Genomic DNA, 14316 nt, shown 5'->3' on the forward strand with positions numbered 1-14316 from the left:
TAAGTTCGCCGTATGTATATTTAGCTTTGCATCATTTGCTGACCCGTGGGCTCTAGCCCATTTTAATGTATGCTTATATTTCAGTCATTCTACTTTCTTCGGTTTTGCAGGTGTCTATCTATGCTTGTAAGAGCGATGCAAGGGGATTTGGGGGAGAGGGGCGAGATATGGGGAAGAGGGCACCTCACATTCGAATCCAGCGCATGGGCTCAAAACTAAAACACGAATAGATTTTTGCCTTTTTATCAAGCATAGCTTTTATGTTCAACTTGAATGGACTTCGTGCCTTTTTCATGCTTTCAGGTGACTTTTATAGAGAGAGCTTCAACTGGCCATTGATGAAGGGGTAGAATCGTTGAAGAAATTCGAGAGCGGCAAGGGAGGTTCCTCGATGTGTTTCGTTCAGATCTGTAACATGCATACATTCAGATTCGATTCAAGCGGATCGAAATTAAAACTTCAGTCATTCTCTGTTAACGAACTCTACATTGAGAAGACGAAATAAGACATACAGGTTAGAGCAAGAAATTGAATGTTTATTGAATCTTCTTTTGAACCCGCCTCAAATTCCGTTTTGCACCTTCTCCGATGCTGCCCGTGCGCATTGGATGAAGTAGCAACGACACTGGCTTACCTGTACAATTGACAGTTGATGGAGCTTTCTGCTCGAAGGTATTGAAAGCAATTTACTTATCAGGCAATTTTTGAAAGATATTTTTCTTTGGTCCTGTTAGACGGCTCGAGTTGTGATGTCCTAGTTGCTTCCAATGGCCAGTTGAGGCTTACTCCGGGTGAACGTATCTTGGCATAGTCTCGTATGTCTACGTCGATGTTTGGACGATTCGTGACTACGTATAGGGAGGGCTCCGTTTATGTTCTGCTTATAGTTGCTTGTCGTTGTACTGATGTTATTGTTATCGTTGTTGCTGCTGCTGCTGCTGCTGCTGCTATTATTTCTGGTTCGTATATATTCTGGTAAAATTCCATATACGTATACGTAGTACGTATATAGTACGTAACATACGAATCGAACGCGCCCTACATATAGTAACAATGATAATAATAACCGTTACTATCGGTAAATTTAATCCTTAAACAATCCTAAGCAATCGTTAGGGAACTCCATTGAAGCAGTAGTCTTTTGCGAACGCTGAATCGTTGCGTTTGGTTTTTGCATTATAGAAGTTATAGAATATGCGCTAACGAACAATACCGACGAGTATAAGTACTAGCTATTATAGTATTATATTAATAATAACAATGGCAATCATACACGTCCAATGTACAATGCATACATGTATAAAAAAAGCCTTTTTACGCCCTTCTGCCCATAGGTCACTATGTATTGTTTAGCCTCATCTATTCTATGTCTGTGTGGTTGTTGGGCAACATTGTTATTATGGTCATTGTAGTGATGACATCCAACTCTGATTCGCTTCTCGCCGAGTTTCCAACAAGTTCTTATCACTTCTATAAATATAATGACATACTATATATACCTATATATATATATATATATATATGTGTGTGTATACATCGCACCGAAGACAACTTCAACCAAATTTGAAGCTCAACTGACAGAAAGCGTCATTTTTTTTTGTATCGGATTATGTTGCTATAATAATAATAATTATTATTATTGATTATTGTCACGAGTAATGTCAACTCAATTAGCATCATTGTACGATGGTATATACCAAAAAATAATCATGTCATCAATATGAATTTCTACTAATAACAAGATGCCTAGCGGATTGGGATTAAACGTGCTATCTCCTAGCCGTCAAGCATAAGGATATTCACCTCATCCAATGATTACTCAAACGTTTGTAATATCTCTGTGCACGATAATCATCGATGAATATCTACTACGGTACGCAATTACTAGAACGGATCGCATCTTTAGGACCTCTTTGCTCGTTGAACTACTTTGGCCCTTCTAATAACCCATACTATTGTACAACGTTCCACAGCCGCTCGCATGTTCGGCCATAACGTACCACAAATAGCATTAAATAAGACATTGTGGTACGTTCCGCCTAATCGATCATCGAAAGTTAGCATCATCCATAGAAGCTCGCTATCGTATCGATTAACACCAGCTTGGTTGGTTGGTTGGTTGGTTGATTGGTTGGTTATGATAATTCGCGTGTGGGCGTAATCGCTCATAGGCAGCGTCACTGAGAAACGATGTTTCTGTCTCTTCACGTATTTGGTTAGAGGTGGCCTGAATGAATGGTAAACGGACCTATTCGTAAAGTGTAATTAGATGTAGTACATTTCGGCGGGCCCTACAGACAAAAGCGGCAATAATAATGGTGATAATATTAATTGTGACGGTACTCCGAGAACAGCACGCTGGAAAAATTCGAAATACTTCTTGCTACGGTTTAATCTCTAGCAGGGATCTCAGCGTTTGGTACGAGCCGAATGATGGAGCACATCTATAACGCCTATTTGGCTTTTCGGAGAATTTCTTTGCAAGGCTGTTCCTTAGAGCCCTGAGACTAGTCGTTGCTAAGTTCTTGATGCATGAATTTTGTTTAGTTAATATAGCTCGCTTATGTATATATATATATATATATATATGCTTTAGTTCTTGTTGTTGTACTTGAGAAGCAACATCGCCATACTTCTTATAGGCAGCGGGCAACTCCTCTTGCCCTGTGCATGTTCCGTCGTTCTATAGCGCTACTTTTATCATATTAGAGCACGTTATTATTATTATTATTTTTTTTTTCTGTATATATATATATATATATATGTATGTATTGGGTTTATTTATGTACGTGTATAGCCACTTGCTATGTTATGGTATATATATAATCTATTAGTAATAATACAGTTGATTCCAATAATAGATCTTCCACCTGATCACCTTGTCTCTGTTTATATTTTCATTTGTAGCCAAGTGATGCGGTAATTTTCTTTCCAACTATTATATGTATATTTGTAGTCCCGTAAAACTGTGCAGACAAGGTTTAGGTATCGACGTTGCGTGTTCCCACATCTCTACTAGGTTTGTTTGGAATATCAAATCTTTTTCTCTCGTGCCATTTCTTAGCAGCAATGGTCGTACCATCAATCGAATCGTTCAAACATATTCGTTCACACGCTGCTTGTTATATTTGGGTAGGAACCTTTGCATTTGGTACAAGAGCATATTAAGAGCTTCCAGTGTATAAAGTCAGCTCCGTTTCACCGTAACGTAATTCACCGTTTCCTTATTTCCCTTATATATCTTGCCTCGTGTTTTATCGAGCTCATGTTTCCAAATAATATTTAGCTTGCCCGAACGCGATTCCATTTAATGTCGTTTTATGTCATTGTGTAATGCGTACATGCCGTCATTTCCGCTATGTCAACTCTGCGACAAATAGCGTTTGTCTCACGTAGAAATAGCAGTACACCACATACATGAGTCTGTCCTTGTCGTTGTTATTTTTATTATAACGTACGTTTTCTAATATATATATATATATGTATATATAATGTCTGTTTTCTTGTAATTGCAGCTGGTGTTGTGTTCGCTGTTGTAGTTTCTATCTCCGAATGCCCTCAGGGGCTGCTGATCGATCGGCGTGTCCTGTTGCTTGGCGTTAAGGCATGGCAAATTCTAGCGGTGGCGTCTGTTTCGCTGCCTTTCCGTATAATGATCATGATTTAAAAAAATGTCCGTTAGCTTCTTGTTTTGTCGGGGGTTGCCCCCTTTAAGTTTACATTATATTTCGATTTTTTGTATAGTTTTTTGTTTGATTCTCTGCTTTGTTAAGCTGTGCGTGTACTATCGTCAACAACTGCTAGACCTCTTTACTAATCGTGGGTGATTTTTTCGAACCGCGAGCGTCCGATATGCTCGTGCTAGAATAGCTTAATCCGCTTTATTTATTAGAGTCAAGTGTATTAGCAGAAGTATAGTTAGAAGCATCGATATTTTAATTATCTTCTTCGGGAAGGATCTAGCCATAATACTTCTCGGCGTTGGTCTTCCGTGAAATCAGCGTAGTCAGTATTGATGTTAGTGTCACGTTTTGTCGATAAAGTTGACTTCAGCATTCTAGTTAGATGAACCTATTAACAAACGAAAACGTTAAATTGAAGTGATTACTAAAAACGAAAAACGAAGACTGGTTTTAAAAGAACAATGCACGTCTGGGATAAACCTGATTATTGATTACCGCAAATGGTGCAGTCAAGGATCCGACTATTTCATAAAGACACACACACATATATATATATATATATATATGATACCCATATATATATATATATATATATATGATACCCATATTAGACATGGCCAAAATGCAGATGATCCCCAAAGCGGATGGACGTACACATTTGGTGGCCGAATACTACCTTTGAATCAAATTCTAATAAGTATACGAGCCAGACAGGGCTGTACAGCAGTACAAAGCTATGCACATATATGCATAGAGGTTCTTTTTTCTCATTCGTAACAACTCACATTACCTAATAACTGAAACATACGAAATTTCATGCAGCATAAGCTTATGAACTTCCCGTGCAATTTTCCTTACCCGTACCGGTATTCGAAGCAGAACAGGGTGTTGACCAGCGTACGCAGTATAGCCGATAGAGCTGAACGAAGCGACAATACATTCGACACAATGTACGAATATTTAGTAGGACAGTTCCGTGCAATGACGCAGTGGCTTTGAGTTATCCGGTTTGATGACCAAGATAAGTTGGCCCAGTGGCTCTAGTGATCACCAGCCAAGTAGACGATCTCTTCCGTTCGCACGACGACCACCCGAAGCGAACGTGCACGTTCCGTTGTTGTTTACAAGAACATCGTTTTGGTCTTGAACGGCCGGCGCGTATTCAAGATGGCCAACTGTCACTTTTATTCGTAATACGTATTGTTGTCTGGTAGACATGATAATTTGTAACAGAGAACAATTAGTTTAGAGAACAATTATTTGCATCTCGATGCTTTCCCAATGGTCGAAATTAAGGCGATCGGCTTACACTAACAACATTTGAGGCAAAAAGTCGACCGACGAAGCCGGTCTGACTATTCATTGCTTTTATAATCCGAGAGTTCGCGGTCCTCTAGAGTTTGCTTTTGTGCTTTCCGCTTTCTATGAATATATAACTCTCTCGTTCTTAACTACCATAAAATAAATTACTATTAACAGTTCTTTTTTGGCGCACCCATCTTCGAAATGTTTCGTTTCGTCTATAAGCGAATGAGTAACATATGCAAATGTCAACTTTTCCCACTACGCTACGGAGCCACCAAAGACATATTAGTTCAATGTTGAAATTTCGTCGCGTACTCGAGTTGCCCGAGCAATAGCAGGCCATACCGAGCACCCCTATGGACCTCATTAGTTATTCAGCTCAATGAAGCAACAATATTTAATTGTAGCTGAACTAGAGACGATTGTCGACCCGTGGTCAAGATTGCCGACGATAGTTCTATGTTGAACCAGTAGCATGATTCATACCACCAACATGTTGTGAGTGATTTGTTCGTGAATCCTCTCTTTATCTCGATTTCCGCTATATCAGCATCTCCGTAATTGCAGAAGAAATCGCTGTTGTAATAGCAGTAGCAACTAGAGGCGCTCGCGTCTGGGAATGGGACAGGATGCCATCAAAAGAACCCGCCGAGTCTAGAAAACTTGTTCGCAAGACCACCCACACCACGGGTAAGTGCCGAAACTCTTCCAGTGAGATTTTGGGTGACGTTCTGGACTCTATTAAGCGGGGAACCCTGACCACCTGGAAGGTCGCTGCTCGCCGCGGCATTCGTCGTCGTTGGCCTGCCAGCGTTTTCCCCGGTGAAGTCCCTAAAGGCAGAGAAAGAAGAATAGTCGCAAACAGCGGGTGAGCAAAGAAGCCCCAAAAAAAACGTCTATCAGAGTTTAAACCGTTTAGTCCAGCACAGAAGAAAATGGTGCAGTTGACATACGTCGTGCATATAAAAACAATTTCATGCGGGAAACCGGATCTTTTCTAAGCAAGACGTTTGGAAGTTGTGAAAGTGCCAAGCAGATACTAGCTAGAATATCCGAAAATTTCAGCCGCATAATCTGTTTTGTATCGTTCAACGCTATAGTTCCGTCATTTCTATTGGTCAGATAAATTTACAGTAAGTTCCACACTAACAAATCCATAGTACGCTGTTAAAGTTACACGCGATAAGTTAAAAGATAAGTGTATCTATATAGCATGGATATAGATTCATTTCATCGACGACGTGTAGCAGAGTCGAATAAAAAAAAAAAAAACCTAAATTCATTACCATCTGAGAAATTGAGCCTATCTACAAGTTACTAGGGTAATAACTGCCGAATTAACTAAATCAATTTCTTTGCTCTTTCAATGTAGCTGTGTCAAGCCAAAATATATGCTTTCAGCTATATGGACCTTTTTCACGCTATTCCCCTTATAAGCCTCCATCCACCCACGTACAACTTACAGAAGAGACCGATGTGAATCGGCGTAGGATTCCACCAAGGCTTCTAAACAAGAAAAACATAATAAATGTAAGTGGCGTTAATCTTGATAAACTTAAAAAATATACAAAATCAAAACTTAAGCACCATAGGGGCTTGTTATAAATTGAACTGTATAAGTAGCAAATATACATTAGAATAGCAAAAATAAAAATTAATTTAACAAATGAGAAATATCGAATAGTAGTGATTATAAACACTGCTATACTTGAAACTGCTGAACTTAATACAATCTGAATTACCTGGTGTATTCGAACTTGTATAACAGATATATGCTTATTTGTATTTAGTTAGGGTTTCACTGGCATCGAGATATCAAAGAAGAAATCGACGTAGTCTTTCAAAATAGAGTGTACGCTATAGAAGGCCGTATAGTCCAAGACTTACATGTTTATCTAAATCGATATGACAAATACGCTGATCTGTTGAGGCGCAATACGCTATTACGGTCATTTAAGTATTTACAAACTTTCAGAAATGGCTGCAGTATCGTCAATCAGAGTTCTTATCTAGATTTCATTGCATTACGGCGTGTCGTGAGGTGGCCTTTCTCAGCTCTCATAAAAAACCATCCGGAATCAAGTATCTGCCTCAATATTATTTAGCTTCTATTTGTAGGTGTACGAAAATTAGTTTCCAAACACAGGCCTCAGGTAGATTTTAGTGTGAGTGGTAATAACAGCCACAACAGCACGGGTGCATAACTTACTCGGCATCGTCCTTTTCCCTGGCGACGTCCTGTACAGAGGCGGCTGCCTCTTCTAACTGTAAGCGCGAGCATATCGTCTGGTACGTCTTCGAGTTGAGCTTCTCCTCCTCGATTCCCTGTAGCTCGAAGTCGGAGTAGAGCTTGCGGGCGATTTGAAGCAGGGCAGACAGCTGAAGTGAATGGAGGCCGTGCTCCATCCGTTCCGAGAGCCATGCGCACAGCATACTCATCTGTGACGAGTACCACAGCTCGAATAGGTTGAGCACCCATAATTCATCCGAGACTTTTTGCCGTAGCTGCTCCATGCTGTTCCGCACGAAGTTCACGTAGCATTGTCCTACTTCTTTGCCTGAACTTGACATGCCTTGTCGATACTAGAGGCCAGGCCAGAGGTAAGGGTGAAATCGATGTGTATGAAAGATAGTAAAAGCTGTATGAGATTCATAGAAATATATCTGTGTGTGTACAAAGGAGAACCCGCTCCCTCGATGATATGAAAACTATAAACGACTGTAAAACTACTAGTCGCATTATCGGTGAGGTGGAAAAAAACGTCGTAAGAACTTGTTTCTGTTTGTAATCATCGTGTGCCGTAGCTAGTCGTTAGACAGATTCGTTTTGTTGTCCTGCTGAAGGAAAGGAAGCACAGTGGCCTGATCCTCAGTAAAGGCAGCACTTGGCGGGCCTTCATATCATATTAGGCCCCTCTGTGTTCACGAAAGGCGCTTTCCGGCCTTCGCCGTTGACAGATCACGCATTACACTGTCTTATTATTACATTTCGTTTCGAAGTGCCGGCATTGCGCGCTGAGATGGCTACTACCCACAAGCTTTCTTGTTCAGAACCGCCTTGACCAAAGAAAATATTATTATCTCTAACGAAACGCAAATAATAAAAAAGTATTGTACCGCTCCCAGCTCGAATACCCACTAGGCGGGCTCACGTATCGTGCGTGTACATGAAAATGTACGTCTTTAAATATCTTAAAATATTTTTAAATCTAAAAAAATAAGTGAGTGTTTGTGCAAACACATTTTTTAGTAGAGGTTTTTTTTATCTTTTAAGTACAATAGCTCTGTCTATTTAGGACCATCTTCTTGCAGGCGACACACTTTTGCCAGTAGACCATAGTCTACTGGCAAAAGTGTGTACGAAGTTCTGCCATACTTCTTTGTATGCACATTTTTTGGAACGAATTTTTCGAAAATAACTTCGGATCAGATGATCAACACAGAAGTGGAATATAGAAATATTACTTTTTTTTTTTGTCTGGATTTAAACATAAGAAACACTAAATAGCTATCTACGTTCGACACGTAAGTGTTGTGTCCAAACAAATCAAGTACGTTCATAATTATCTATAATGACTTTGACGACCAATGCTTTTTGCCTAATAGAAACAGCCTCCAGGCAAATACAGCCATCCCTCTGAAAAGCCGGTCCCCGTATCCTACAACCTCCTTATTTGTAGAGTATCTACTGATGTATCTAATCGTAAACGTACCGTAAGAGATAGAATAGGGGCGAGGAGACTTCCTTCATCGTAGCGTGATAACTTGGATAGCGTCGATTCCATGATCGAGTCCAGCTTGGCCAGTAGCCCTCCTTGCATATCTTGCATAGCGCCGTCGCACAACTGATCGATTTTGGCATGGTATTGATGAATGTCGGCGCCATCGACCGTACACAGCTTCAACGACTGACTCCGCGTCTCGAGAACAACGTTGATCATTGCGCACATCTCGGAGGGCACGAGCCATTCTGTGGAGGTTCCTCCTGCCCCCGCGACCGCAGTGCCCAGCAACTTACCTGCTGGATTTGCACCTTTTCTCTGCCACATCTGTAAGGGATATAATAATAATAGTCATGTGGAATAATAGGATAATACATCTGAACATATGCCTGAAAGAGATCATCTTAAGAAAACTGAAAAACAATGCTCGAACACACCAGACTTTTAGTCAGACCACCTCGTACAAATGTCACCTAACTGGTATACAAAATAGGAAAAAATGCCTTAGTTGTACTTCCTTCATGTCTCTCATTTTGTTCTACGCACATATAATAGGATGGTGTATAGACTTTGTCCCTGTACACTTTGCTATTGGGCTTTGCCCATCAGTCTTCCGACATATTTTCGCGCCTGTTTCATAAACGCGTTCATTCAAGTGAGAGCGCCATACACAGGGCGTCACAGGGAAAAATTAGGCAGGTCGGCGTCGGGCGTTTCTCGCTGCTCCTGGTGCCGCTCCATTTCGCTAGAATGGTTTACTCTCAAAGTTAATTGCAACATATAATGAACGCGAGAGTAGGGCAACGCAAGGTTTCTCGGACAGAATGACACAACAGATAGATCACTCGCATAAGGAAAGTTTGCTCCCGGGGGCAAAGAACTATGTGCACTCTGCTGACGATAGAGCCTCCGGAAATAGATAGAAAACCGCTTTGGCCTCGGCTTCTAATAACTTAAGGGATGTGCGATAACGAATTGCGGCAAGAACCATGCATGAACGTGCCAACTCAAACACTGAGCCGGAAATTTACCTATGGCAAGAAATACTCTTTAAAGAAGCGCTTCGTTATCTCAACGAAGCTTCCTTTCTTACGGCATTTGTCGTATTTGTTTTACACTGATATTAGGAGCTTATTGTTAGGCAACCAAAGAAACGGGCAGCCCAATTACAAACATATCAGTACTATTATGAAAAATCATAATCACAAAATTTTACAACTGATTCCCACCTGGAAAGCTTGGACCGTTCCGTTTACGGTGGCTTCGAGCATATCGAAAGCCATGAGCTTGAGTCGTTGCTCCAGATGTTTCGCGAACTCGGCGTCCGGCCAGTGAAGATCGCGTATGAAACTTTGTAAGGCCCCCAGTTTCCAGAACAATTCTTCCGAGGTAGCACAGCCAGCTTGACCTAAAACGATGCAGAAAAGGGTTAGCGACAACAATATCCATCAACTGCTTCTAAACAATTATAACTCGAACGCTTTTACAAACAGTAGTGCGTGAGGTTTGATAGACGAATGATAGCGAAGCACTTAACCCTTTGCTACAAGTGCCTAATGCTGTTCGGTTTACAGTCTCTGTTAAAGAGTACTTGGAGCACTGGTAAACTTTAGTTAGAGGACGTATTTGACATACGAATAGCAGCGAGGCAACATGTTACCAGGAGCTAGGCCTCGGAATGTTAGCGAGAACTCTTTCGAAGGACTGGTGGCGGAGCTCGTTTCGAGTTCATAAAATCACTCCGGCGTTCGCTTATGCTAGTTTCGTTACGGTTACTATAACGCCAGATGCTCTCGAATTAGCCCCCCTTCAACTCTATATGGCGTGGACAGCGCGGTAAATGACGATTGCAGCCAAACCACAGCAGCATGAGGAGCACCGAGTTAGGTCCTTGCTTCTTTTCACTTTCCGCAGCAGTAAAAGCAACTGGCACAGAATGCCTGCTTCCTGCACTGAAGCGAAGCTAAGAGAAGTGGGAACTTGGCTTCTCTCTCTCTCTCTCTCTCTCTCTCTCTCTCTTTCTCTCTCTCTCTCTACTTCTGTCGCCCATGTGCCTAGACCCTCAAGTTGCATGGGAATACCCTACGAAGTACTTGAGATCAACTGTAAATTCATTTACCACGACGTTCTTCTTCGCCCATCACATGACCTTATAGCGCTACTATCCTAAACATGCCGTTCTAGTCGAGTATAGGCGAGTGAGTACAGTAAATGATTTTCGACGAAGCGGGCGAAGTGGGTCGCAAATGGCCTGCAACAAAAAAATATACGAGACACTCGCCTTTGACTGCGTTTGCTTTGGGATCGAACAGTTCTCACCTGCATTATACCATATAAAAGACAGAAGTAGGAATCCATCTTACCTTTGACTTCCCATTTCTCCTTTTCGAAGCCTTTTTGCAGGGACTGTGCTATCGAAGCTTCCATGAGATCCACGTATCGCACCACCTGCGGGGCGAAAGCGTCCCGTAGGTGTTGGTGAAATCGCCCTCCACTCAGGTTCTCGTCCATGCGAAGGTAATCATTTAGAACCTGCGGAGACGCAAGTCATCAGTCAGGTGAAAAAGAATGTATTCGAAACGACTAAACATATCTATATATACATATGAGTTCGATGATGGTATGCCCGGGCCCAAAAAGGAATTGTGGAATAGAAGCCCATTGTGGAATAGCGCTGCGCAGTTCTGTAGTAATGTTGCTAGACGATGCATGATTAGCGTAGGGCCATTTAGATTTTCTAGGCAAGCTTACTGATTAACTCTGGCTATGCTACCCTCAAGAAGAAGCTATTTATGGACCGGTAACTGAGGGGTATACTGTGGACTAAAGAAACGGATCGATAGTCTTGCGACAGAATTTAGAATGTTCTAGACATATAATCTCAATAAATTTAGTACGCAAAGGCTCAAATACTCAAAAGTCCTTGGTTTGTGCTTATTCCTTATGTGATAGTCGAAGGACAAGCGCAACTCTTGGTTACGTTTGCCCTACGAACGTACGTGAAGTTGCACATAGCTATCATACAGCACAGAATCGAATCATTGAGCCCCTTTCTATATGTCGGGCCGGGTATAATCTGGACGAAAAAGGGATAGGCAGCCATTTTTGAAACTAAGTTCTTCGTTTGTTCACTCTCTAAAAACTCGATATAGCTTTCGGCCGCCTTAGTCAATATAACTCTGGCCAAATAGTTAAACGATAATGCATGTACTTGTTCCAGCGAACCAATTCGAGCTTTCTCGTCAAAAGGGTCTGCTGATGAGCCTAGCGTCACCGTCGGAAAAGGTCTTTCGAAGGAACCTTCCACGTCCGATAGCGAGCCTCCCAAACCAACATTACTGCAAGAGGGGCGTCCTTTTCGCGTGCTCGAGCAAGCACCTTAGTAAAAGTACACTGTTGATAAAAAAGAAGTGGACGGTACGCGTCTTCTGGGAAAGCTAGATCTTTTCCCGGCAAAGCCTCTCTTGTTTTCCCTACGTAGTGTAGTAAGAGCTCTGCTCTCTCACAGTTAGTATGTTATATAGATATCCTGAAACCTCGCACTCACCTGGAAGAGGGGGAAGGAGTCCCAGGTGTCCGCGGGTTGGTCCTCCAACACAGCATCCATATCCACGGCAAATAAGGACCAGAAGATCTCGGCGTGTTCTACGAGCAGATCACTGAACCACGCAAATGCCTGCGAGCAACGTGACATGTAGACGTCGCGAGCGACGAATAACGAAATGCCCCCCAACAATAAAGACGAGACGACAAGGATGCAAATGACATCGACGACACCACAAACAACGCCCGAAGTGCAAGATTCACATGAGACGTAAAGGAAGGCTATATTAGAATTTGCTTTTTCGCTGGTCTTCCTTTTCCTGAGACCCTTTGAGACCTCATGTGGTACGGAAATTGGTGGAAAGAACATAGCTACCAGGTAAACATCAAGGCACCAAATTTTGACGAAATGCGGAATATCGACACCGATACTGTGAACCTTCAACACATAAAAATAGTATAATAGATTCGACATAGTTGGCATAGGAATCGATTCTAGAAGTTGGGAGAGCAGGGGGTAGACAACGAAACACCACATAAGTGCCGGACGCGTCCAATGTCTAGACTTCGTGCTGTTAATATTAAGCGCTACTGGTACACACTGGCGATACATAACACAAATGTTGTTGTGTAATTAATAATTGCGTTGTACGACGTTTTCGTCGAGGAACACGTCAGCGATACAGATAAGTGTGTTTATGTTTGCAAATAAATATACGCCAAAAATGGTCAACAAAATAATTAGTCACGGACTTCTTATCGTCAAGTGTATCTTGAAACAATGTAACCAAGTTTAAGGAGCTCACATACAGGAATGTGGCTAGTTTACGTAGTCCATGATCGAGGATACACGTTGGTTGAGCATAGGGGTCAAACTTGGTACAACAATAGACACCATGCAACAGAAGGAACATTGATTAATTGGCCATGATTTGTTTTCTCAGACACATTTACGAAGGGATGGTACCGTTCTTTGAAACTGGAAGGGGAACGAATCGTGTTGCTTTGCTAGTCTGTTGATGTTCTTATGCTTTGCTTTATCAGAGTAGGCTAGAGAAGGACGCAAATTGAAGGCCATAACGAACAAGGTTTGTCATAGCACTGTGGAGTCATTAACTGGTCGAGTACGATTAGCTATCGGTATGGATCGTGTGCGTATTAACCGAGCGGTAACGAAAAAGCTAAAAAAACTGGATTATTCTATTAAAATGATAAAACAATACTGAGAGTAGAAACAGCACAATAATAATGAAGATGCTGAGAGAAGATTTCATAACCCCGAACTAGAGCTACGATCATTACCGTATATATTATAGACGCATGAGCTTAAAAAAACGGTGGAATGCCACGACGCAGTACCGACGAAGTGCTCGAGCATCAGCAAATCAGTGAAGTTTACTCAATAATTTCTAAGGATACTATCGAATTCAATAATCCCCAAAAAAGAGGTAATAAAATTGTTGACACTTGACCTTCGTTCTATAAATTATAATCATTGGCGTTGTCGTCTGAATAATGTAAATGCGGCTTGGAAGCTGCACTATTTTTAGTATAAAATGGATACCTAAAATTCCTCGCAAGATGCTAGCTAGGTCGACAAACGTCTTTTAGATTAAATACTGCGTGTGTGTGTGTGTGTGTGCGTGTATTACGTATCTAGACAAAATTATGGAGATTACAAAGAGAGAAAAGACTAGTAAAAATAACGTGAACGAAAACGCTTGTTGATTTGGCCTGTTTTATGTGTTGTGTCAAATGGCGCTGCACTCACCCGATCCTGGCCGTGTTGGTGTATTCAATTCGAGATAGCGATTGAGGCAGACGGAGAATATTTGATTCAGTTTGTTGATCAGATGGATTGATGATTGATTGTTTCGATAGTTAACAGGTTTGTTAGGTCAGGTTGATGCAAGGTTTTGATTGATGCGTGATGATCGATGATGAGATTAGGTTTTGCAGACAAAGAGAGGAAGTTACACGGGTGGAAGAAAAGTCACCGTAGCGAAGGAGATGTGCAACAAATTGGTAACCTCACCAGAGAGCTACAGTAAATACCTATATAT

At 41.5% G+C, this 14316-nt stretch overlaps 1 protein-coding gene and 1 long non-coding RNA gene across 2 annotated transcripts; one reads left to right on the plus strand and one right to left on the minus strand.

Annotated features, from left to right (window-relative positions):
• Positions 1–515: 515 nt before the first annotated feature.
• On the minus strand, positions 516–12386 carry LOC111258971 (calcium-dependent secretion activator; the record flags this gene model as incomplete). The annotated part of the gene is given in 8 exon segments (XM_086967677.1): positions 516–4071; positions 4548–5819; positions 6445–6494; positions 7198–7571; positions 8702–9037; positions 9940–10118; positions 11074–11242; positions 12258–12386. Coding segments are annotated over 7 exon segments (1527 nt in total), but the record flags the coding sequence as incomplete, so codon positions are not given.
• On the plus strand, positions 7503–12262 carry LOC147753708 (uncharacterized). Its single transcript, XR_015310388.1, has 3 exons — positions 7503–7589; positions 11103–11227; positions 11931–12262. It is a non-coding gene; the product is annotated as an uncharacterized LOC147753708 (long non-coding RNA).
• Positions 12387–14316: the final 1930 nt, after the last annotated feature.

Source organism: Varroa jacobsoni, unplaced genomic scaffold (assembly GCF_002532875.2).
Source record: "Varroa jacobsoni isolate VJ856 unplaced genomic scaffold, vjacob_1.0 scaffold_282, whole genome shotgun sequence".
Lineage (NCBI taxonomy): Eukaryota > Metazoa > Arthropoda > Arachnida > Mesostigmata > Varroidae > Varroa > Varroa jacobsoni.